Source organism: Lepidochelys kempii, chromosome 1, assembly GCF_965140285.1.
Source record: "Lepidochelys kempii isolate rLepKem1 chromosome 1, rLepKem1.hap1, whole genome shotgun sequence".
Classification (NCBI taxonomy): domain Eukaryota; kingdom Metazoa; phylum Chordata; order Testudines; family Cheloniidae; genus Lepidochelys; species Lepidochelys kempii.
The window spans coordinates 198,042,250-198,069,409 of NC_136380.1; the positions used below are offsets into that span (position 1 = coordinate 198,042,250).

The window sequence follows — 27,160 nt, forward strand, 5'->3', positions numbered from 1 at the left end:
TAAAATCAAATATTAAAAATGCTTTAGTGTTCTATGAGAGATATACTGTATTTGTATATTTCTTCAAACTTTGCTTTGCACTTTCAGAAAAGATGCTGCACAGCTTTTCTTATATTTACCATTATTGTATGTCTTCTTATTACTCTTTTCCTTAAGAATTAGTAAATTACCAAACATATAACTAATACTTGTTTAACTGGATTCACCATACCAATACGTTATCATTCAGTATTCCAAGACACTGTATTCAGGAATTATACAGACAATCAATTAACTTGATTTCAATGGGAGTAGTGTAAAAAAAAAAAAGTCAATAATTACTATACTGTGGTATCCGAAATACCACTCTGTTTTGTTACACTAGTAATTTTCTGTTGACGCCATTCTGTGCTAACTGTTGGTAAACGTGGATGACTTACTGATGATCACTTTAATCAAAGTGCCCACCTAAATGTTTGGATGGATTCTTTGTGCTATGTTACCACTCTCAAAAACAATAGTCACCAAGTAGATATGGTCTCCTGGTATGAAAAATCTAACTCTTGCTACTAAGTGATTTTTAAAATCATTGCAGCTGTTTGCAAAAGGCTGGCTGCTATCTCCTAGTTAAAACAAAACTCCTGATAAATTAGATACATAAGTTTTAATTGTATATTTTCCCCTTGTGGTCATTTTTCCATTATTCTTATGTCCGTCTGATACTGCAAAATGGTGTACGAACTACCATCACAAAACTGAGATGTCTGTATTATCCTGTGTATGCATTTTCAGTTATTAATTTATCATAATTTCTACAAATATCAATAATATACTGAAAGTTTATTTCTTAACTGACCTCCGTCAGTTTCAGCATTGTGTCCTGATTTTCTTGGCTTTGTGTGCAAAGATCTCAAGAAAATGTTTCATATTTAACCTTTTTGAATACCACGCATACCCGAGTGGTTATGGTGAGGAGGGGAAGCCACTTTTTTTATGCCGTTGCATGGCTGTGGAGTAGAATACTATTGTTTGCATGGCTGTGGAGTAAAACAGTAAAAAATCTGTTTTACATTTAAATAATAATGGAACAGTGTATAACTTAAGAGTGGCCTTTGATGTTTGTATTGCACCGTGCACAAATAATCACATCTTTTAATAAGATGGTACCCACAAGCAAGAGGCTCTCCAAAACCAATTTTATATACAAGTTCCATATGAAAGGCACTTGTCAGGGAAGAGCTTCGTACCACAGGCTCCAATTTCTGGGTATATGACTGAGATAAATTTCAATCATCTTTCTTTTTAAAGACCATAAAAAAAGATGGAAACATTAGCCCATATTTAAGGGGTAGGTTCTCTCCTCAGCTGTTTAGAGTTGTTAGAGCATAAAGGTTCTTGAATATTGACTAATTACTGGCAGACGGATGAAAGCATAGTTGTTATTTAGACATAAATAAAGTTGACTTTAAATAGAATTATTCTCTTCTATTTTGATTTTCATTGTTATTTTTATGTTTTATTTGTTTTTGATACAGCCCCTGAAGCAGCTACCTTTAGAACTGAGCAACCGAAGACACCATTAGGTAATCATGGTAATTATGGGTATGGTCATATTTCTTTTTCCTTCTCATTAGAGATGTAGGCATGGTAGGTTCTTGCTCAATGGGGTCATCTGTCATCACTTTTCATGATTAAACAGTCTTTTTTTCTAGGTACCTTTTTCATTTTCATATCCACCTTTGCATATTTTCCTTTACAGGAATGTAGTTTCATTTAAGTTGTTTGCTCTCTAGAGCATCCAGAAATACTCCATCTTTCTGAAGCCATATTTGTTTGTGTTTGCAGTTTCTCTAATGTCCCTTGTTTTTTTCCTGGGCTCAAACTCAGCGAGTAATCCTACCCCATGCTTAGTTGATCTCGATACAGATACCATCCAACAACACAATGTTTTCTTTGAAATTCCTTTGCACACCTGACTTTCATTCATGTTCAGGTGTACATGGTGTCAGGTTCAGATTCCTGGATAATTATTTTCATGCTCGAGTTCTTTATTTCAGCTCCAAAAGAGGCACGGCATGTTCCTTCCAAACCTAAAACATCACCAAGCCCAGATGTGCCACAAACCAAACCTGGTAAATATATCAGTGTTTTGTATCTCATACTGAGGTACTCCAGGAGTATGTATACAGTCTTGTGTTGTGGCTGGTGTCAGACTGTGGTACTTGGGAAAGCTGTAACAATATATAAACCAGTTGTTTCCTTTCAGCTCCAAAAGAGACGCGGCGTCTGCCTTCCAAACCTAAAACATCACCCATCCCAGGTGTGCCACCAACTAAAGCTGGTAAGTGCATCTTAATTCTATATTTCAGTGCAGTGACACTTACGATTTTGCAACTTTTCTACCAAGAATTGTTGGTGCATGCGTGCACGCGCGTGCATACACACACACACATATTTATGGCAATGGCAGAAGTCTATTACTATAACAATGCTCTGCTCCACAGCTGTCATGCCCTACCTAATATGTACACATGTTAATGAAATATACAGTCATTGTTTTACAGTATTTTACTCAGTGGGGAGGGGGGGGTTGTGCCCTTATGCAACAGAAGACTTTAGTCTTAATTTCCATAGTTTGGGAGAGAGATTGTTTATCTACTGACTGGCATCTATAGTTTCAAGGGATTTGTTTATCTAGTGTCAAAAGACAAAGGTACCAAAAAGCCCTCCAGTTTGTTCTTGTACATCACCTTCCATCTGAAGGTGAATGGTGAAGATCCGCATCTTTGCTGTTTCTGTTGCTTGTCTGGCGATATTTTTATGCAACGCTGGGTGAAGAGGGCAAGATTCTCAGAAAATACAACATACAAGGGCAGCACCAACAGGAAAAGGTAGAGACTGAGATCGTGTGTACGGGGTATGGCAATGCGCACGCACCGCGGGTGGTGTGATTTCTAAAGCGCAGTAATGTGTTGCACATTAACTGGTCCATGTAGACCCTGCTGGTGCACATCAATAGGTGTTATGCTTTAATATATATTAAAGCACACTAGAGAACCTTGAGTGATACCAGCAGGGTCTACATAGACCACTTAATGCATAACGCATTAGAGTGCTTTAGAAATCCCCTTCCTTCTGTAGCGTGCATTATCCCAGTTAGACAAACTCTGAATCTTCAGCTCTTCAAACTCTTCAAACTCTTCACAAGAGTTCTGTTGGCACAACTGAGAGTGGGAGGAGCAAAGGTGTAACCCATTCTTCCACTGCCACAATCTGCAGAGCAGGCAGGGGTCACTTCAACCTCTGACCTCTTCTCTAATCTATGCTGTGTTGTAATGACAGGCTATCGGCCATTATTAGCTCTGCTCAGGAATTTTCTGTTGGAATTATTTTCTGAAAGAAATTTAATTTTCCATTGGAAAAATCTAAATTAAAGCTCCCTGGCAGCACACCTGTTTTAATGTATAACTCTGTGAATCCTTTCAGCCGCGAAAGAGAATCGACGTGTCCCATCTAAACCAAAAACATCACCCAGCCCAGATATACCACAAACAAAATCTGGTAATTATATCATTGTTTTGTATTCTTAAATGTCAAGGTTTTATTTTTCGCAATTGTACTTCAAGGGACTGAATTTTTTTTAAACTAACACGTTAGCATCGTAGCATAGCAAGTCTCTACTTCTCAGCCATCAGCTTGTGAGCATCTGCGATCTCACATTTAACACCTACAGATGAAAACTACAGAGATTTAATGACCATTTTCATTTTTATCAGTAATGTTATGAAAATGTTTACATACACTTGTTAATGTACTTTAGGGAACCTATCAATTAAATTATGAGACTTATCTTTTCAAAGAGGTAAGAAACTCCACTTTTTTGAGTAACTACCTATTCATGGAAATCAAAATAAAAGTTACATTTCCTACCTGGAAAGTTGGAGCCCAGATGGTCACCCCTAAAGTTAGATTTCCACTGATTCACTTCAGACGTAAATAAAACTGACAAACTTCTTGAAACAAAACTGAACTCAGAGGAAAATTAGATTTTTTTTTCCTCAGTGGTGGCGTAGCCCTGTTGGTCCCAGGATATTAGAGAGACAAGGTGGGTGAGACCAACTTTTATTGGAGCAACTTCTGTTGGTGAAAGAGACAAGCTTTGGCGCTCACACCAGAGCTCTGCTTCAGGTCTGAGAAGTGTACTCAGAGTGTCACAGTTAAATACAAGATGGAATTGTTTAGCATAAAAAGTTAACACATATTCCAAGGGACCATTCAAAGGGAAGTGGCCCCTTAACACCACTTCACTGAGAGGTCAGATATACAGTGATTGCTTTATGAAAAGTGTTCAGCCACGGGTGATATCATGTTTTTGTCTTTTATCATTTTTCTGTGAGAGTTCATTTGAGAGTGGAGTGATTTTCTGGTTTCATACACATAGTTGTTACTGGGGCATTTAGTGCTCTGGATGGGGTACACCACATGTTGTGATAGGCATGTGTAGGACTTCTGGATCTTGAAAGGTGTGCTGTGGAAAGTACTGATCGTTGTAGCAGTAGAGATATGTCTGCAGGTTTTGCATCTGCTTTTATGTCAGGGTCTTATGATGCTTTTAATTGGTGTGTCCTAGCCCGTGGGGAGCTTGCTTCTGATGATGAGCCTGGAGAGGTTGGGAGTCGTTTGAGCACCAGAAGAGGGGGTTCAGAAAAGATTTCTTTCAGGATGTGGTCCCTGTCGAGTATGGATTGTAATTGTTTAATGATACCCTGTATGGGTTCCAGTGTAGGTGACAGGTGACAGCCAGGAGTTTGCTGTCAGGGGGTGTGAGGGGGCATATTGAAGCAGGTTTTCTCCAGGTATTTGGGTGGCCTGTTCTATTATGCAATCTACATCTCTGGTGGAGTGCTCTTGTTTGGCAAAGGTGGTTTTAAGTGTGTTTAGGTGTGTATCCTGGACTTTCTCCTTGGATCATATTCTGTGATAGGTGAGTACCTGGCTCTAGATAATAAGATTTCTTGGTGTATCTGGATGTGTGAAGGTAGGAGTGGTGATCCATGTTTTTTTTGTGTATAGCTGACTGTAGCATTCCATTGTTGAAACTGATCATGGTGTCCAGGAATATGATGCTGATGCAGGAGTGTTTGAGAGAGAATTTGATGGATGGCTGGTGGCTGTTGAAGTTGTGATGGAAATCCATGAGGGAGTTTAGGTCGTCTGTCCACAGGATGAAAATATTATCGATGTATCTCAGGTATCTGGTATCAGGTATCAGGCTGATCTGTGCTTCCAACAACAGTACTTCAAGATCCATGGGTCCTACACATGCCTATCACAGCATTTGGTGTACCTCGTCCAGTGCACTAAATGCCACAGTAACAACTATGTGGGTGAAACCAGACAATCACTCTGCTCTCGAATGAACTTTCACAGAAAAATGATGAAAGACAAAAACACCATTATGCTCATGCACAAAAACTTTTCACAAAACAATCACTCCATATTTGACCTATTAGACCTCATTTTCAAAAGAAACTTGCACGACACCTTCAAAAGATGAGCTTTGGAGCTTAAATTCATAATTGGATAGACACTAAAAATCATATTCTAAATAAAGACCCTACAACAATCTGTAACACACTAACCCCCTTTTTTGTCCTATGACTGGAGAGGTGATAACAGGCCATTTTACCTTGAACAGTCGCTTAGAATATGTAACTACGTATGCTACACTCTCTGTTCCACCTTGTATTTAGCTGTGACACTCTGAATACCTTTCCCAGACCTGAAGACGAGCTTTGCGTAAGCTCCAAAGCTTCTATCTCTCACCAGTAGATGTTGGTCCAATAAAAGATAAGACCTCACTCACCTTGTCTAACTCATATATTTTCTTGGTGAATAATTCCATTATTTTGTATAATTAGATAACTTAGAGTTTTAGAAAGTCTCACGTTAAATCAATGCACTTTTTAAAAGCAATATTATTCATAAAAGTACTTATCCAAGCTATTGCAGAAAACTAAATAAGTGCAGTGGTAAATGAAAAGCAGTACTCCAGCTGTTCCAGAAATAGAGATTCTGTATTCCAGCTGAGGATTTGTGGAGAGTGAGGGAGTGGCAAAGATGGTTTTAGCCTATAGCCACAGTGTTCAGGCTTCTCTTACTTATGCCTAGCTGCTCCTGGTCCCAAGGAAGGGGTGCCATATAGCTGCTATGGTATCTCAATGGTACCCAGAAATTCCCCTTACACAAGGTGAACGCCTAGATGGCTGATGCACCAGATTTAAGGCTTCTTTGTGAATTATTGTTTATCTTTGCATTTTCCTTTATGGCTCCTTCAAGAACTAGTACAATACCAAGCACACAGCTAACAATTAATGCTTACTGTAACTGGATTCAGAGCTTATAGAATGCCACCATTCAAGATACTTCCATCAGCTGACTCTCAGCCAATTATTTTGGCTTTCACAGAAGCTACCTAGCACTGCTGCTCAAAGCCCAAGCGACTGCAAATCCTTCATAAGGCTGTACTTCTGCCATGTGATTGGTATTTTTGGTGGTCGTAGTTTTATGTGGAAAGTTTACCAGTCTCACTGCCATTGCCAGAAGCAAAATCCAAATAAAAACACTTCACACTAACTTAGTGACCTAAATAAATTTGCAGTGTGTGTTTTCCATCACAGCTATTTTTGTTTCACTGTTCACATTTGACTGATATTTTTCAACTGTTACTGAACAAAAATCAGCAGTGTTAATTTTATACTAAAAGCTTTTTTTATACAAGAGTGTTCTGAGGGAAATTTGGAATCACTTTTTCTCTTTAACGCCTCTCAAAAGTTATCTAGGGAAAGATAGGAAAAGCTTTAAGGAGCAATTTATGCCTTCATATGTGAGCACAACTCTCATTGATGCTGAATGTCTATATGGAAGACTCAGACCTGTGTTCAAGAATGCATCTGAGGGCAGAATTTGACTCTTAAAATGCCTACTATAAAGATTTATCCCAGTCCTGAGAGGTACTGATCAACTATTGACTCCTGGCAGCTCCTACCTAGGCTCAATCCATCATTTGGCCCACTTTTTAGAGTTAAGATATGTTAATTAAATATCTACTGATCACTAAAAGAGAACTTATTGTGTATTAACATTGAAAAGGCATAGATCAGTCTAAAGAGAATTATTCTATCCTTCAATGATTCATTAAACTTTATTCTTTTTGTGTTCTTAGATACCTCTGTTGTTTGGAACTGGGGATTTCTATCCACTCTGTTTTCTTCACAGGAAAATCTCACTTCCATTCTCTTGTACTTTCTCATTTCACTGATATCTACAGGAGTTAAGCATGCATATCATGACGAGAAGTGCCTGGGTACAGCAGCTATCTGCTCTGAAACACAAATGGAAAGATCTCAGTCATCCTGCAGCCATGTCTGTCTGTGTTAATAAATTCTTGTCTTAATCCTTGTCAGCTTGGCTCCAAACAGGACAAGGACGTCTGTCCCTTGCTTGCTTGATCATTTTTCAAATGCTTTCACATGCCAGGCCATCGTTTCTCTTTTAAAGGCCTGTGCACATATGACTTTCAGCCTTCTTCACTGTCCCCATAAAAATTTTGTTTCCTTGTTGCAGGCAGAAATCTTGCAATGTCTGTGGCTTTACACCTGCGGTTAGACTTTTATTCCTGGAGACCGTAAACATTTATAAGAGGTTCTTTCTTTCAGTTCCAAAAGAAACTCAGCGGGTTCCTTCCAAACGTAAAACATCACCTAGTCCAGATGTGCCTCACATTAAACCTGGTAAATTATTTTGCATTTCATTGTGCTTAAGTTCACATTTTTAGCAACTCTTCTACAATGGACTGTTGGGGGAAAAAATGGTAACAGCAGAAATGCAACTAACATTTTATCATTATAGCTAAAGTAGTCTCCATTTTACTGCAGTTGAGTAGTGAGTCTGATGAAAACAATCAGTTGTTTTCAGTGTAATAAAGGGGCCTTGATATCCTACAGGGGGAGCTGGTAGCAACCCCTTTATTTCAGTTGCCTAACACCTTCCATTATAAAAGATGCTTGTAATTTATATTTAAGAAACTTTCACACTTCCATTGTTTTCAGGATGCCTTGGGAATTTGGCAGAGAAAAAGGCCTCAGACTCGGGAAGTGGTGGTTCCCTTGTCTCATCAAGGTCCTTTCAGGTTCAGCTGAGGTTAAAAATCATCATTTCTCTCTGGTCAGTTGCATTCCTCAGGACAATTCTAGCAGCATGCCAAAACAATAACTGAACAGACAAACAATTCAAAGTGTCCAGTTCACACCACCCCCAAAGCACCAGCAGTAGAGCACACTGCTTTGGGAACATCTGGAGCCTGCCAGAACAGCTGTAGCAGCGGGATATGTCAGTGTAGAGAGAGAGCTGAGCCGGGCTCCCCACTTTAGGCCCAACACAGGAACTCAATGTCCTTTATATCCCCCCACTTTGGGGCACCACATAAGGCAAGAGCTGCCCCAACTCCTGGACAGGAGGTGGGGAGGGCAGGAAACAAGGAGAGCTGGGCCAGGCCAGGCTCCCTTCAGCCACCCTGGAACCAGCATATAGTGCCTGTGACCCATTCCACCCTCTCTGAGATAACAGCCTTCTCTGGATGCCAGCTAATATAGTTAGTGCTATAGTTCAAACGGTAGAAATCTGGGCTGAAGATTCAGGGTTCAGATCCTGCTGCTGATGGCATGATGGTAGGCTGTCAGTTGCACATAATAGAATTTGTTTTTACCTTTTTCCTCTTGAAAAAAATAACTAGGCAATTACATACAAAAATACATTCAAAGAATGTTATTTAACTCGCAAAGTCCCCTTATGTGCATTTGTTATATACTCTCTTTAATTATATCGTCACTATTTGTTCCATATGACCCCTGCCTGATTTAGAGCACAGGAAGGACAAACAAACGTGCAGCAATTAAGTTCACATGAATCTGGCATTTCGTAACTTTACCACTTACATAACATTCTCCTTACATTGTTTTGTGTATCTAATTTATTATTTATATTACAGTAAGACCCAGAATATTCTAGTCAATGTACAAAAGGCTGAAGAGTAAAATTTAAAAGAAAAAAAGATTTATTAAAAGTACTACAGATAGGAGCTATTTTATAAACGTCTAAGATAGATAAAGCATGAGAAATCATATTGATAAGGTTTTAAGGGTGGCCCAATTTCTCAGAGTATAGAAATGTAATCAATATGAGAACACTAAGACTGTGCTGACACATATATCTTACTCTGATCCTTTGTCGTATAACACAAACTTTCCACTATCATCATTGATCCTTACCTCTCATTAGACCTCTCTGTATGGTCCACATGGGTTTTAACCAGAGCTAATTGAAAAAGCAAATTTTTTCCTGTGACAAATTTCAAATGAAAAATCTTTTTTCTTTTTCAGAATTTGTCTATTAAAATATTTCAGTTTTCCCATGAGAAGTCTGAATAATTTGAAATGAATTTTTAATGAACATTTCAGAAAGAAAAAAAAATGTTTTGTTTGACTTAAAATGGCAATTTTTTTTGTATAAAAATATAAAAACAAAATATTATGTCAAATTAAATTAAATGAAATTTTTCATTTCAAATTGACAAACTGACTTAAAATGTTCCATTTTGTTTTGTTTTTTTAAACCACAAAACCAAACCAAAACAACATTTTAAGTCAAAATTAAAATTTTTTGTTTGGAAATTCCCTGCAGAAAACCAAAATTTTTAATCGGAATCGACATTTTACTGTGAAAAATTTCAGTTGTGACAAAATCCATAATTTTTGGTGGGAAAACCTTCCTTGTGAAAAATTTTGTCCACCTCTGGTTTTAACCATACCTAGTCAGAAACTGTTGTAACAACCATTGCAAAGCTAAGTATATTATTAATGATACCATCGGAAAATTAATACACATGTTCAGGCAGTGTTAAAAGTTCTCCTATTTCATCTTTGTGCACAGTATGATTACTTTGTACTAACAGAGCCCTGAACCAAAACACTGGATCGAATTGCTTTTCAGTCTTCAGGGAAATCTGGATCTCTATCTGAATTTTGCTACCTATACCTGTCTATTTTTATAGATACATCTGTGTGTGTATAAAGTAAAGAGAGCCTACTACAGAGAATTTTCATATAAACAAGGAACAGCATGAATGTAGAAAGAAAAGGAGTACTTGTGGCACCTTAGAGACTAACAAATTTATTTGAGCATAAGCTGAATGCATCTGATGAAGTGAGCTGTAGCTCAAATAAAATTGTTAGTCTCTAAGATGCCACAAGTACTCCTTTTCTTTTTTGCGGATACAGACTAACACAGCTGCTACTCTGCAACCTGTCATGAATGTAGAGTATGTGCCACCATATTTAGTTAATTAGCCACTTACAGTTTGTATGGCAGCTTCCACCTTCTCTGTATATATATGGAACATATAGTAAGAAGATAATCTTCTTACTATATGTTCCATTCTGTGCATCCGATGAAGTGGGCTGTAGCCCATGAAAGCTTATGCTCTAATAAATTTGTTAGTCTCTAAGGTGCCACAGGTACTCTTGTTCATGTTTAAATGTTTTTCTCTTTAGAAAAACAAAACAAAAAACCCCCTCAAAACTCCTTTTAAATAAAGCCTAATAGTAGCTACTTATATCTTGTAAGTCTCTGATTGCAAATGCTTGCTATTTTAAAACCTCCTGGGCCAGATCTTCATCTAATATAAATTGTGTAGCTTCATTGAGTCCCTTCATCTCTCTCAGGATTTATCTACATTTTTTCCAGCAGGAGTCATTCCATCCGTCCAAGAGCCAGTCACTGCTACAACTCCTCATTCTCTTGAACGAGCAAAAACAACAATGGGTAATAATACTTATTCAATAGGTAGTTGGTTTGATTTGTTTGTTTTCATCCCCATCAGAGAAGAAGTTCCCAGGAGAAGCTCATTTTATGCCATTAAATATAATCATCAAACTTTCCTCTGCTTCTAGATGCATGCTTGTCCTTTGACGCTGAGCACGCAATGTTGTTTGCTGTTCCTCACATGAACAGATCTTTTTTTACAGCAGCAGGACCCGTCAGTCCAATCTGAATTTTTGAATTCATAACAGATGGAGAAAATGCTTCAGTTTCATTTGATTTTGGAAAAATAGCAGTCATATGTTCTGCTACCTTACTTCGGGAAAGACCACATACTAGAATTGCTCTTTGATAACTGTACAATATGATCTAGCTGGCTGTGGTGTACTTTTTAGGATCTTTATGAGCTTTTCAGATAGGTGACTTGCCTCTCAGACTTCTTCCCAGAATACAGATACTTCTCAATCTTTGGGCTTGTCCACACAGAGACTTAGTGTGCAACAAGTTGGGATGTAAATCCACAATGCACTAGCTTGCCACTCACGAACTGGCCATGTAGACTCTGCTACCAGGCTGTAAAAGTTCTGTGGTGCACACACTACAGAACTTCTAAGTGCGTAGGGTCTACTTGGTGACTTAGTGTCTGGCAGGATAGCACTCTGTACATCAACTCATCAAGATAGTTACGTCCAAAGCAGACTGCAAAGAGTTACAAAGGGACCTCACAAAACTGGGTGACTGGGCAACAAAATGTCAGATGAAATTCAGTATTCATAAATGCAAAGCAACGCGTATTGGAAAACATAATCCCAACTGTACATTTACAATGATGGGGTCTAAATTAACTGTGACCTCTCAAGAAAGAGATTCTGGAGTCATTGTGGATAGTTCTCTGAAAACATCCACTCAGTGTGCAGCAGGAGTCAAAAATGTTGAGAATGTTGGGTCTCATTTGGAAAGGGATAGAGAATAAGACAGAAGATATCATAATGCCTCTGTATAAATCTGTGGTGCCCACAACTTGAATACTGTGTGCAGCTGTGGTCGCCGCATCTCAAAAAAGATATATTGGAATTGGAAAAGGTTCAGAAAAGGGCAACAAAAATGATTAGCGGTATGGAACAGCTTCCATATGAGGAGAGATTAATAAGACTGTTTCAGCTTGGAAAAGAGATGATGGCAGGGGCAGGATATGATAGAGGTCTATAAAATCATGACTGGTGTGGGAAAGTAAATAAGGACATGTTATTCACTCCTTCTTCTAACACAAGAACTAGGGATCACCAAATTAAATTAATAGGCAGCAGGTTTGAAACAAACAAAAGGAAGGATTTCTTCACACAAAGCACAGTCAGGGGAGAGAGATTTCACTAAAGCAGTCTATGGTAGCCCTCACTCTGCAAAGAAAGTAGCCTAAACATAGTATTTACCCAGAGTGTTCAATGGTAATTCGGGCGTAGGTGCTATGCTAGCTTCTGTGGATTCCAGTTCATTTTTACTGTGAGCTATGAGAAATAAGAGTTATTTTTTCTTTCAGAACACATTCATTTTACACTTTGTCCACAACACACTAAGCATGCTTCAAGCCAGAACTGACCAGACTGGTTTAACAGCTGTAACATCTCATTTCATAAATGTAGCATGCTATATGATGGGGTCTAAAATGGCTGTTACTACTCAAGAAAGAGATCTTGGAGTCATTGTGGATAGTTCTCTGAAAACATCCATTCAATGTGCAGCGGCAGTCAAAAAACCTAATAGAATGCTGGGAATCATAAAGAAAGGGTTAGATAATAAGACCGAAAATATCATATTGCCTCTATATAAATCTATGGTACACGCACATTTTGAATACTGCATGCAGATGTGGTCACCCCATCTCAAAAAAGATATATTGGAATTGGAAAAGGTTCAGAAACGGGTAAAAAAAATTATTAGGGGTCTGGAACGACTTCCATATGAGGAGAGATTAATAAGACTGGGACTTTTCAGCTTGGAAAAGAGACAACGAAGGGGGGATATGATAGAGATCTATAAAATCATGACTGGTGTGGAGAAAGAAAATAAGGAATTGTTATTTACTCTTTCTCATAATACAAGAACTAGGGGCCACCAAATGAAATTAATAGGCACCCCAGGTTTAAAAGAAACAAAGGGAAGTATTTTTCAGACCACGCACAGTCAACGTGAGGAACTCTTTGCCAGAGGATGTTGTGAAGGCCAAGACTATATAATAGGGCTCAAAAAAGAACTAGAGAAGTTCATGTAAGATAGATCCATCAATGGCTATTAGTCAGGATGGGCAGGGATGTTGGCCAATGTTTTGAAAATTAAATTGGTGCAACTTTTCTCCATCTAAGTAGATACTAATATCTATATTGTAATTGCTGGTTTATACTGTTTCTCGGTAGCTCCAGAAATTAAAATTTTCTATTATATGAATATTTTACTAAAACAATGTCCTGTTTTTGCTCTGAAAGAGCAAAAGAATCAGTACTTGATGTATGCATTAGCAGTCACTTATGAGCTATCTACATCTTCACCAGATATTATTGTATATTCGTTAGGTTACTTGAGATCCCACACATGGGGTGAAACATTTCTTCAGCGTGTGGGTTTATAATGTTTTTATTTGAATTGCCTTTAACACCCAAATATCCACATTGTGGTAAATTTGCCTATTGTGAGGATATGATAGTCCCTGTCCATTACTTTTTCACACCAATATGGATCACAGACCCCACCACTATCACTAAAAAAAAAAAATTGCCATAAATACTAAGCATATTCCTAATAATATTTTTTCAGTTGAGGATATGCTGCATGGCAAGAGTTCTTGGCTGAAAGATATGTAGAACAACTTAGAATTGAGTAACTTTGTAGCTGGAATCAGGGGGGCTGATCCATAGATCCAGTTAGGTGGAGGGGAGTTCTAACAGAAAAATAACAGTGTCCAATTCTGTCCTCAGACATTCACATACAGGAGAATGTGGCCAGTAGTGTCCGAATAAGTTATCTTTTGTCAGGTTAGCTTGAGCAGCTCCTTCATTGTATCATGTTCTGTGTCTCTTTTTGTCAACAACTTTCTCCTGTTTCATCAAGAGGTGGACGTTCTCATAACACTGGGAATGCCACCCACTTCATACATAGCAATTATTATTGAAACAAAATGCAGCATAATTTTTTCTTCTTTTTTGGGCATTCATACTAAGTGATTTTCAGCATTGCGCTTGCATAATTTGCCTCACAGGTTATTGGACACACATTTCCTTGAAGGCCGCAATCACAGTGTATTTCCTTATAGAAATTTGCAATTATAGTCCAGGGGTGTTTGTTTTTTTTATTTCAGCTTCAAGTGAAAAACAGTTCATGCCTACTAAACCAAAAACATCCATCAAGCCAGGAATGCCACAGACCAAACCTGGTAATTGAGTCATTTTTGTAATTCTGTATATTAAGGTTTAATCATTCATTTAGCCAGACCTCAGTTGTTGTGCTTTTCAGAAGCATTCAGCCAATTTCTCCTTAGTTATTCCTGTGTAGCTCTATTCAGCTGTGTTGCGCTGAGGTAAGTGATGGCAAAATGTACACCTCTGCATATGAAAACCAAAAATACTTTAAAGCTGACAGATTTATAATCCCAAAAAGGAGAGGCTGAACCCCATGCCACTATTTCTCGTTTCCAAAGGATTTTCAAGGAATGGCACGTGATGAACCGTCATTGTTTCAGTACTGGAAGATTCACTGTTTTGTTTTGTTTTTTAAAAAAACGTTTGGGTGGCTACATACATGAAATCCTTTCTAATTACTTTCTAGTCATTTCTCTTATCTGTGTCTTACACTTCCCCTATGGGGATCGTTATAATGACCTCCTTTGTAAAGTGCTTTGAGATGTACCAATTAGAAGTGCTATATAAGAACTAAGTAGTAGTATTATATTAGAACAAAAAGCAATTTTAAAATGGATACTTTTCTATCTATCTCACCACTGCTTGTATATTGTATTACAAATATAAAGCAAGAAGCTACAAGGAAGATCTTAGTCAATTTGTTTCTGTCAACAGTCAGTATAATTGATATTGTGTTATTCTGTGATTTGTAAATTGACCCTTTTGGGGCGGGGGTAAGGCAATTGCTTTGAATAACCCAAACGCTAACTATTTCCATTGCAGTTTTTGTTTTATCTTGTGTGCAAAACTGAAGTTCATCAATTCTTTTTTTATTTTAAGATTCTTTGCATTTTTCCCCAACAGCAATACATCGAACGTCCCAACAGCCACTCATAACAAAACCTTCTGTCACCTCTAAACAGACAAAGGCAACAATGGGTAAAGAAGTTTCCTTACTGAAATTGTTATATTGGTATTTTTCCCTTTTCACCAAAGAAAACTCTTCTAGAAAGTTATTTGGTACTGCAACATTTCATTCTCCTTCTACATGTATGCACATCCTTTGCCGTGGAAGACTCACAGCTCTGTCTTAGAAATTATCTCTCTGCCACTATCAAACCTGCTCAGAAGCACCCATTAACCTATTATTTCTTATCTGTCAAAACTGAGTGGTCCCGCTTTCTCAGAGTATCAAATTTTGGCCACTTTGATCACTATATCAAGTCATCCCACAGCGCAGCACTGTTAATTTTCTTCCTTTTGAGCAGTCATTTTATTTCAGCTTCCAGAAAATCATGAAATTGTTATTGTCTTTATTGCAGGCTTGTATTTTCTGTGGGCCAAACATGGCATTGGACTATGATTCCTGAAGAATACAATAATAATCCCTCTCCTTTCTTTCAGCTCCAAAAGAAACACGACTCATTCCATCCAAACCCAAAACATCTGTCAGGCCAGAAGTACCACAGACTAAACCTGGTAATTGCATTAATTCTGTAATTCGATATAGAGGCTTACAATCTTTAAAAATGTTATTGTGGCACTAGCTTAGCTACACATGTTGACATTGGTTAGTGCCTTGATGAATTGACGAACATGGCATATTGAAAGATGTTAAGGTCTTTTTATTTAATTGAGCACACAATAGTGAATTGTAAAAGAAGAGGACATTGAACAGGCTAGCGTGATTTGAATCTCTCCTTGTGGAAAACAGGTGACAAGTCAGCCATTTGTTCACAGTCGTTTCATGTTGAATTTAAGTAATATCCGTGGATTGTTTTTAACCCATAGAACCCCTTGATGCATCTTTGATATATATGCATTTCTATAGCGGCCATCACTCTTCTTATGGAAATTATTGTATGAAAGGGAACCATGAACTGATAAGGCTTTCCTCACCTTTTCAACTATCCTCTGAATTCAGGTCTCAGAATCAGACTCCAAAAGAGTCCGGTGACACTAGCCAAGCTCAGGCTTAGCCAAAAAAAGATGAGCCTTGCATTTTATTCTGAAGCTCGTAAGACTTTACACAACTGTTCCTCTCTGGAACTTGCAAAGAGTAGAGACTTTCTGCTCTGTTGAACAGGTGCAAACCTAGAATAATGCCATGGACTTCAGTAAGATGTCTTCAGATTTACACCATCTAACTGAGGGAAGAATCTGGTCAGGGACGGTACTTTCTAGATCACTTTGTTCTAGGCAAAAGGTTCAGTTTTTAGATCTGCATTTTCCCTAAGAAAAGAGACTCTTCTAATCAGTAATAATAGGAGAGATGGAAAAACTAGTGGTGACTCAGATACTATTGTGATAGGTGCATTAGATAATACAGATGCACTGTTATAAGGGAGGAGACTCCTGGTTCTTTAGCCCTGGGCCACAATCCTGAAGTGTATTTGTGCACAAGAATGAGGGAAAGATATCCAAATCCTTTTGGAATCTTCCAAATATTCAGTTTTAGTTGGATTATTAAATAAGGAAAACTTTTAGGGTGAGTAATGACAGGAGGAAAAGGAGTTCTTAATTTTTCCAAAGTGGTGGCCCCAACCCTCGTCTTTGAATTGTCAATTATATTTGCTCTTGAGGCAGACAATATAATTGATGATGATTAAAAATATCGTTTCCTTTTTCTCAATCCTCTAGCACTGTGAGAGAATATTATCAATAACTCTGTTCTTTAGAAAATTGTACATTTTTTGTTGTACCTCACAAATAAAAATTGAAACAGATAGTTAATAAAAGAGAAGGTTAAGTTTTTAAAGGATGATTTTGAGAGACATACTTATAAGTAACCAAGTCACTCTTACGGGAGGAATCAGTTGACTAGATCTATCAGTGGTCACATCAGTGGACATTAGTGTTAACACAACTGCGAAGAAGTGTGCATCTGAGAAGAGGATGGTAAGGAAATTTAAAATATACAACAAATAGGAAAAGCATTATTGCTATACATGTGAATACTTTAATTAAGTATTTGAAAAATGAACTTTCTGTAGTTGGCAATTGTTTAATTAGAGTGCTATTTTATCTTGTAAAAGAAAAACCTGGTCTTTGATCCCAACCCCGCATACTACTAAGTTGACCTTTGCTTCTATCCCAAATGTCGCTGATATTTTATTTCCTGCTACTCCAAAAACAGTGCGTCTGAGATCAGTTAACCTTGTAACATTTCATGTTGTTGATGGGTCTAAAGTGACTTTGGGCAATGAGAATTTTTTTGCCAGTTTTTGTCATTACCTTTCCCCTCTGCTTTTGGAAGATGACTGAAATTATTCTTTTATCAATAGCTAAACTTTTCTTGTTTCTCTCCCTTTTGTTTACTTGTTGGTCATGCTCCAGGGCTCATGCATAATACTGCTTCTGATTTTCCAGTAAGTTTGTTTGCTGTTCTTTCTAGGAACACACATCTGATGCACAAGGCTGGACTGTCATCTGCAATGCGCTGCCCTGACCCCCTAATCTTCTGTTGCCTGTCTTATTAATGCTTTGTATCCTCCTAGTCTCAAAGATTATATTTTCAATTAAAGCCTGATTTTGAGCCAGGTTTCCAGTACTGAACCTTTTCACTTCTGGATTACACAAACAGAGTTTTAATCTTCCTCCTTCTTGCATTTAATTTGTAGCATCTGATTTTAAGAAGACATGATGTACATTTAATAAGTTCTGACGTTTTCACTTTCAGTTCCAAATGAAACATACCAGATTTCAGCCAAGCCCCAAACTGCTCTAACAACTGAAAATCCACACTTGAAAACTGGTAACTGATTTGTTTTTCTTAATTCAGTGTTTTGAGTGGATGAGTGCACTTTGCACTTTAAGGTCAAATGGTGTATACATTTTTACTTAGAACACTATATTCCAGGTACATTTTAGTTTTTCTCAGAAGCCCAAATACCATACTTTGTGTTTTTGGAGGGGGAGGAGGGGGCTCAGAGTCTGAGCCAAATTCTGCCCTCGAATGGACATGTGCTGCTCCCATTGGAAAAAAAAAATTGTGCATGCACATCCATGAGCAAGATTTGGCTTGGTAAATGCACAAAATGTGCTAATCTCATTTAGTTCTGTACTTGGAACTCAAGGGCTCTTCTTCAAGTGATGGTCCCTACGTGTATTCTACTGTGGGGTGCACATCTGCCTGAAGCTGAAAAATGTTTGCTAGCAGTTTCCATTGGTCTGCACCTGCTCCCTTCTCCTTCTTGTGCTCTGGAATTCCAAGACCTATGAAGGAGGGTTGCTGATGCCCCAGATCCCCCCTCATAAACCCCTCAACTTTCTGCAGAGCATGGGGCCTACCAAGTTGGTGGCAATCCCCATTAATGACTCCATCTTAGAACCTGCTAAGGTAGTCTGGCATACCCCAGCCATATATTCCCCCGCTCCAAAGAGGACAGAAAAGAAGTACTTTGTATCAATCTAGGGAGCAGAATTTTTACTTACACACCTTGCTCCAAACTCCTTCATAGTCCAAGCAGTCACTGAAAGATACAGGCAACATCAACCAAGATCCACCCCTTCTGATAAAGAAACTTTTCTCTGAACCTATATGGGAGAAAAGATTTTACTTCAACCAGCCTGCCAGGCATTAATGTCTAAATACAATTTTGTGAATTACTCTAAGTTAACAGAATTTACTAACCAGCTGCTGTAGGATAGAGTGTAGCTCCAAGTACTCATTGAGGAAGGTAAATTGATTACCAGATCATTCCTCCAAACGTCAGTTGATGCAGTGTACACGCCTTCCAATTGATGGTGTTGGCTATTGTCTGGTGTAGAGTGTCATGGCTTCAGTCCTCAGGGAAGTCCAACCTACAGTGGAGGATTTTCCCTTTGAAGACAACGGTCTGTTCTGTGAGAAGGCCGGTAGTTCATTACACTCATTGAAGGACTCAAAGGCAGCCCTCTGCTCTGTGGGGATCTATACTCCAGTACCGTGGAGGAAATTCCACAGCCACAGTGGTATAAGCAGTGACTGGCACCTCACCACTTTTATGTTCAGAGGGGCTATGAACCACCATGGGAATGACAGAAGGTGCAGCAGAGCAAGCAAACATTCCCGCCCCTCTCCATCCAACCCCAACCTGCTGCTAAGAAACACTTTTGATGGGGACCAAATCATTCCAGACGCCACGTCTGTCCTCCCAGATTTCTTGTACACAATTTGGTGGCCATGTAGCTTGTTTCTCCCACGCTTGGTAGATGATAATGACTGACACATGCATTCTTCACATCATTCAGACTGGCTACGCTATAGAGTTAATCTCCTCTCCCCCATCAAAACCCCTTCTCCACCCTTCTTCAGGAACCACTCTCACAAGAGGTTGTTCATTCAAGAAGTAGAATCCCATCTTCATCAGGAACCATAAAGCTGCTACCCTTTGCCCAGTGTTGAGGGGGTATTTAGTCAAAATACTTTCTAATCCCCCCTCCAAAAAGGAGGATGAAGACTCAGATCTCAAACAGCTCAGTGTCTTTATCTGCAGATTGAAATTCAGGATGGTCACCCTAGCTTCAGAACCTTCTGGTCAGTTCAGAACCTTCCCTCCTGTGATGAAACCTCAGTCCTCTCAGCATTAACAAGGCTTCCATTTAATCCCCTGGCCTCATGCTCTTTGACCCACCTATCTATAAAGGTTGCCTTTCTGGTTGCCATCAACTCAGCTAGAAGATGAGGTGAGCTGGGGGTCCTTATGGCTGATCTGCTGTACATAATCTTCCAAAAGGGCAACGTTTCTTTAAGACTTCACCCTAAATTTATTCCTAAAATAATCTTGGATTTCCATCTGAATCAAACAATTCACTCACCTGTTTTCTTCCCAAAAGCACATGTCACCAGTGAGGACATGATACTTTATTCTCTAGATATCCACCAGGCTCTGGCATTCTACCTACAAAGAAGATATTGTCTAGACTCTTTGTCCTTTGCAGAATGGTTGAGAGGGGAAGTGATCTTTTCACAAAGACTTTCAAAGCGGATATGAGGCTGCCTTGTGCTGTGTTGCAAGTTAACAGCCATCCTCCCCCCAGATGTGAGAACCCACTCAACTGGGGCCAAGGCTGCTTGGATACCCTCATTTTGTGATGGTCCTCTCACTGAAATATGTAAAGCAGCAACATGCCGTTCTGTCCATACCTTCATGAGACACGTCCTGATACAAGTTTCAACAGCTAATGCATCTTCCAGCACAGCAGTCTTCCAGTCATTGGTACCACAGAGGTCCTCCACAATGAATACTGCTTGTCAGTCACCCACAGTGGAATACACAGAGGGACTATCACTCTAATAAGAACGAGAAATTACTGGGAATTAGGAACTGGAATGCTTTGAGATATGTTGTCCTTACAGGTATTCCACTACCTGCCCTCCTTCCCCTCTGCTTTGGTTCCTTTGCACATGATTCATGGTGGAGAAGGAACTGGAGATGCAGTCAGTCTGCACCGCCTCTTACGTTCGCAGTTCAGAGCATGAGGAGGAGAATGGCACAGGCAGAAAATCTTCTGGTCTCAGACACGTGGAGTGCATGCATGCCCCACAGAGGAGTGCAAAGAGGGACAACACATCTTGAAGAAGTTATTGTACAAGACTGAGAAAGACATTACTTACCATGTGATACTTTTCATTGGAATTCTGTGGGATAGAGTTTAAATAATTAAAATTAGCCTGATTAATCATGACTTCCCCCTTTTTCCTGACTGTGTAGCCCTGCATACACACAGCTTCTGTGAACCGCAGTGGGAGTTACAGGTGCATAAGCACCACCTTATTGTTTGAGGAGAAGGCACAAAAAGATAGCTGAGTGCGTATTTCAGACAATGAATACAGGGACTTTCAGAAACCAATTTTCAGAATTTTATCTCATTCCATGTTTTTAGTCAAGTAAATGAAACTTGCAGGGAATGTTGCTGTTCTTAAAAAAAATATTTAAGAAAAAGTGTCTATTTTCCCCAAATCTTGTGGGGGAATATTCATAACATGAAAGTTGATATTTCCCCCCATGGAGCATTTGCTTTAAGTATACTTTATTTCTGTACAATCAAAATCTACAATCTGCCTCACAGTGATCATATGAAGTTTAATGCATTTATGTTACTACTTTGTGTTTTAGAGTAACAGCCGTGTTAGTCTGTATTCGCAAAAAGAAAAGGACTTGTGGCACCTTAGAGACTAACCAATTTATTAGAGCATGAGCTTTCGTGAGCCACAGCTCACTTCCTCAGATGCATATCGTGGAAACTGCAGCAGGCTTTATATATACACAGAGAAGGAGTGGCTAAGTCATTATGCAAGGTAGCCTGTTTCCTCTTGTTTTTTCCTACCCCCCCCCCCCCAGATGTTCTGGTTTAACTTGGATTTTAACTTGAAGAGTGGTCAGTTTGGATGAGCTATTACCAGCAGGAGAGTGAGTTTGTGTGTGTATGGGGGTGGGGGGGATGTGAGAACCTGGATTTATGCAGGAAATAGCCCAGCTTGATTGTCATGCACATTGTGTAAAGAGTTGTCACTTTGGATGGGCTATCACCAGCAGGAGAGTGAATTTGTGTGGGGGGGTGGAGGGTGAGAAAACCTGGATTTGTGCTGGAAATCACTTTAGATAAGCTATTACCAGCAGGACAGTGGGGTGGGAATAGGTATTGTTTCATATTCTCTGTGTATATATAAAGCCTGCTGCAGTTTCCACGATATGCATCTGAGGAAGTGAGCTGTGGCTCACGAAAGCTTATGCTCTAATAAATTGGTTAGTCTCTAAGGTGCCACAAGTCCTCCTTTTCTTTTTACTTTGTGTTTTGTTTCTCAGATGGATAGTGTTACAGAAGTGCAAAGTATTAATATATTCAGCCATCTTTCAGATGAGATATTTGATCTAGGCCTATAACACTTTTTCCAAGTTGAGCGATGACATTCTGTCTGCTTAAATGTTTCCTCTGTAGTTTCATATGAAAAAGATATTATTCTTTATTTAGACTCTTAAAAACCTATTATACAGTGTTGCTAGCGTAGGATGGCTACTAGGTTCAGCAGCCAAATGACAAACTCTGCTTGTGGTGCAAAGAATTGTAGAGCCTATTAGACTGTATTTTGGGTGTAAGATGATAGTGACTAACTCAGCTGTTACTGACTTCTGTTTTACATTTACAGCTTCCTATGTGATTCATACAGAAACCATTAAACCTAAAATATCAAAACCATTTGGCAAAACAGAGGCAACCCTGGGTAATGGCCAGCACTTCACATTTTTAAACTTGATGCTGTCACTGCATTTCACCAGCCCATGCTCTCATTGCTTTGGATTTCTTCATTTTGTTTGCAGACGTCATCTCTTGAGTGATGCTGAAAACTTTCACACCTTTATCTGGAATACTTGACTCTTTGGTTTTTTTTACAGACTCTAATTAAATTTCTTGAGGCCACAAACATCCTGCAGAACTGACTCTGTATCCATACGCAATTGTGTAACTGAGTGTAAAATAATTCATGTCTTCTCCTCTTAAAACTAAGCATGAATGTAGCCAGCTAGACTCTACAGACTGGCTGCAGTTAACTTCTGACTCCTAAACAAACTAGCACAGGCTTTCGATGTGCAGCTAAATTAATATGTTGAAAATTACAGAATTGGCACATGCTTATTTTGCTTCTGTGCACTGACAGGGCCTGTCTCCCTTGATCATTGCTATTCCTCACAACCTTGGCACTTAAATTCAGTTTGTCTCTTTCAGCACCACATAAAGTGCGTCTCACTTCTGCAAGACCCAAGATATATGATAAGCCACAGACCAGACCTGGTAATGACGTATTCTTTTAAAATGTCCTTATTTAATCAGCTTCACTTACTTTTAGCTGTATCTTTTAAGTGTTGCTGTGAAGTAGTTAGTATTTTCTTTTCTGTTGAGTAGGTCTGTTGATGTAGTCTTTCCATTGCTGATTTTATCTATTTTATTGAGAATTTTTTTGAATCAGATAAACTTTCAAAGAGCTGGTTTCTAATTTTTTTCCATTTGAAAAAGATGTTTCATTATTTCCAACTTGTCTAGAAGCTGTTGACACAGATAATACATAGCATAATCTAGAAAGTACCTTATAACACTGCTTAACCAACAGTAGTAACCAGGGCTCCCATATTCTCTGATAAATTCAGTTTATATTTCATGTCAGACTCCCAATTTCTGCAGTGCATTGTGGTAACTTCTGTGACACATTGAGCCATTTCACAACACTGGTTTTGAAGCAGAATTCCCTGTTGAAATAAATGCAGAGTTTTGCTTAAGAATTAGTGGCACAGTATGGTCCACTGAAATTTCTGCAGCATCTTCAAGTAAATTCAAAGACCAAGATTTTTATTTAATTAAATATGTAATTGAGTAATAGAAACAGTACATTATTTCTTCTGTGGTCCTTGTTGATGTTAAATTTAATACAAATACCAGTTTTAATTTTTTTTAATTACCCTAGAATTTCAATTTTCAACATGCTACACAGTTTTGTGAGAGCAGTTGGGACTTTGTTCACATAAATTTTTATTATTTGCTCAATGAGGGCTTGTATTGTGCCATCAAATTTTGCAACTGGTGGATTCTGCAGCCATTCTGTGAACGTGGAATAAAAGAATATAAAACCATACCCTGTTCGTAGTTTCCATTTTTAAAAAAGGTTTGCATACTTTCAGATAAAGTGGTTTTTGAAGACGCAATTTGTGGACTAAAATAGCATAGTTGTTTGTTTTTTTTAATCAAATGCATGAGCCACAATACCATTATTATGTCATTTCCTCTCTAACCAATAGGGAATTCAGTTTGCAGTGGCCTGGCTATCAGTGTTTTCTTTTTTTAATTTAAAAAAGATTTGAGCAATTTAGTATTATTGTCTCTGCAGCGCTAAACAAGACAACACCAGGACCTGGTAGAACAAAAACTGCTGGAGTGATGAAATGGGGTGGGACACCAACAGGTAATGCTTACAGATATGCTTTCTCTGCAATCTTCTTGAGTGTATCAGTAAAAAGCCAGGAGTATACCTGTTCAATCCATCTAGCTTTCTCTGAATTCATGTTTGAGCAAGTTTTACTTAATTATGGGAGTGAATTCTCTAACTGGAATACTGTAATTCATTTACTGTTTTCTGATCATGTTATGGTGCTTAGTTTATGCCTAACATGACTGAACATCACTATAAAAAGCATATATTTATTTCCTACTGTTTTATATATGGTCCATTTATAGCTTCAAATTGAGCTAATTGGATGTTAACAAGAACCACAGTATAATTACGGTCGTGGGGTTCCAAGCTGGGATCAAGTTCCCTATCACTCTAAGGGTATGATGAGAAAACAGTTTCATGAACAACCACTGCCCTCAGCCATTTAATCATATTACTGTAGTTGTTCAATCTTAATTGGTACTTGGAATGTCCTTTTGTAACTCAAGAGGAAATGTCAGTGATGATGATGATAATGGTAAGCAATGGTAAAATGCATAAAGTAATAAAAAAGGTCTTATATGCTTGCATGGTAACCCCAGAAGATCACAGACATTTTTGCAGATAAATTTCAAATGGAGTTGTTTAAACTAAGTATGCTATAATTCAATCACAAGAGATGATACAGCATCAAACTGTTTGTAAAATAAACTATACATAGGGATAACAGAAATTAAGTCTTACTTCTGAATCTGTGGTTTCACTTCTGCTTGAGTAGTTAGTAATCCAAAGTTTTCATGATCTAATGTTTGTTCATTGGCTTTGATGTGAAATGAGCTGAACATATTGGTCCATTTCCCAGCAAACAGGTTGTCTGCATTACAGAAACCATTGTTTGCCAGACCCAGTGGCAAGTGATAACTGGGACAAGGAGACAGAACTATCCTGTCGCCTTTAAGGATGATCCTTTCAGGTCAAGGCTGAGAGACACATTGGCCATACACTGGGAGGACACTTGCACCATGATTGCCTGTGCTGTCCCAATTCTAAGAACTGATAGAGGCCTTCAGTCTCCAGTACTGTCAATCCATCAGTTTGCAGCAGGATGAAATTTTGGAGGGTAAAGAAGTGTTAGAACAGCATTCAAATTGAAGATCGGAAATTAGGGTTTATACCAGAGAAGTACTGACAAATTCTCGTGTTGTAGTGAAACAACACACTTCATTGCCACTAAAGAGAGAGAGAGACCCCATCTAAACAGCTTGAAGTAGCTAATGGGGTTGTGCAGGGAGTTGTCCATTTGCTGAAGCATCATTCAATAGAATGGCTGTAATGGACCCTCACTAGAAAGAGACTGAATATTAACTTGTCACTAAGTGGCTGTGCTGCAGAATAAACTCTTCATCTTTTAGAATGAACACGTCTGTGCGCTATTTGGTTAGGGATCTGACTGTGATGGTGAATGTTAACCAAGATGTTTCCTTCTACGTTTCCAAACCTAAAAAATGTTGAGGGACTTTGAGTTGCCAAGCCCTAGGAAAATGTTAAGTGGCTTGCTTGCTAGAATTTATTTAATTGTATAAATGGTTGTGTGTCAGAGAATCCAGGGACCCAGGTGTTTCAAAAAGAATGCTTAGGAGCCTCTGGCTACCCTGTTTCCAATCAATGTGGTTCATAAAGGATTCATTCCTATCTCAGTCATGTGAAGAATGTGGATGGAAGTATCAACAGAGAGAGAGAAAGAAACTGTGTCTGATTCTTCGAAAGGGAAATCAGGACCAGAGACTTTCAAAACTATAGTTGCCGTGATCTGTCTATAACTTTTATAATTCGTTTGGAGATTTTTATTTCTAATTATGAAAACTGGTAGAACCTTCTTAAGATCAGCATTAACATCCGAGACTGGTCTGGACTGTAGTCTTGGGCTGCTCTTTAAGCTTCACAATATGCATATGGCAACAGTACAATAGCTAACTTTCCACCCTGCTGTTACTCACACCTTCTTGTCAACTGTTTGAAATGGGCCACCTAGATTACATTGAACTCATTAGCACTACAGAAGTGATTATTCCTCCCTTCTTGTCAACTGTTGAGAATAGCCCACTTCCGCCTTAATTGAATTGGCTCGTTAGCACTGACCCCTCCCCCAACTTGGTAAGGCAACTCCCATCTTTTCATATGCTGTGTATTTGTACCTCTCTACTGTATTTTCCCCTCCATGCATCTGATGAAGTGGGTTTTACCCCACGAAAGCTTATGCCCAAATAAGTTTGTTAGTCTCTACGGTGCCACAAGGACACTTCATTGTTTTTGCTGATACAGACTAACACGGCTACCACTCTGAAACCTGTCACCATTCTTACTGGAGCTGTTGAAATTCCAAATACCAGCTGAGAGAGTCATAGAAATGTAGAGTTAAAAGGGACCTTGAGAGGTCATCTAGTCAAGCCCCTCCCACACTGAGGCACTTCCAAGTATACTTAGGCCATCCCTGACAGGTATTTGTCCAACCTGTTGTTAAAAACCTCCAATGATGAGGATTCCACGACCTCCCTTTGAAACCTATTCCAGAACTTAACTATCCTTATTATTAGAAAGTTTTTCCTAATATCTAATCTAAACTTCCCTTGCTGCAGTTTAAGCCCATTACTACTTGTCCTCCTTCCAGTGGACATGGAGAACAATTGATCACCATCTTCTTTATAAGAGTCCTTAATATATTTGAAGACTGTTGTCAGGTAGTCAGTCAGTCTTCTTTTGTCGAGGCTAAACATGCCCAATTTCTTTGTATCTTTCTTAGTGTGATGCCCAAAGCTGGACACAATACTGCAGCCAAGGCCTCACCATTGCCAAGTAGAACAGCATGGTTATCTCCCACATCTTAGATATGAACACCAAAATTAGTCTTTTTCGCAACTGCATCACATTGTTGGCTCGTATTCTATTTGTGATCCACTATAATCTCCCAGATCCTTTTCAGCAGTATTATTGCCAAGCCAGTTATTCCCCG

At 38.7% G+C, this 27,160-nt stretch overlaps 1 protein-coding gene across 1 annotated transcript in view; it reads left to right on the forward strand.

Annotated features, from left to right (window-relative positions):
- ABI3BP (ABI family member 3 binding protein) overlaps positions 1–27,160 on the forward strand; it is a 317,415-nt gene that overhangs the window by 224,102 nt on the left and 66,153 nt on the right. The window contains exons 32-44 of the mRNA XM_078851501.1: positions 1,515–1,571; positions 2,037–2,111; positions 2,246–2,320; positions 3,466–3,540; positions 7,698–7,772; positions 10,783–10,860; positions 14,207–14,281; positions 15,111–15,185; positions 15,651–15,725; positions 17,926–18,000; positions 22,378–22,452; positions 22,956–23,021; positions 24,109–24,183. Of these exons, the coding sequence (XP_078707627.1) occupies positions 1,515–1,571; positions 2,037–2,111; positions 2,246–2,320; positions 3,466–3,540; positions 7,698–7,772; positions 10,783–10,860; positions 14,207–14,281; positions 15,111–15,185; positions 15,651–15,725; positions 17,926–18,000; positions 22,378–22,452; positions 22,956–23,021; positions 24,109–24,183 (951 nt within the window). The remainder of the gene's footprint in view (positions 1–1,514; positions 1,572–2,036; positions 2,112–2,245; positions 2,321–3,465; positions 3,541–7,697; positions 7,773–10,782; positions 10,861–14,206; positions 14,282–15,110; positions 15,186–15,650; positions 15,726–17,925; positions 18,001–22,377; positions 22,453–22,955; positions 23,022–24,108; positions 24,184–27,160) is intronic.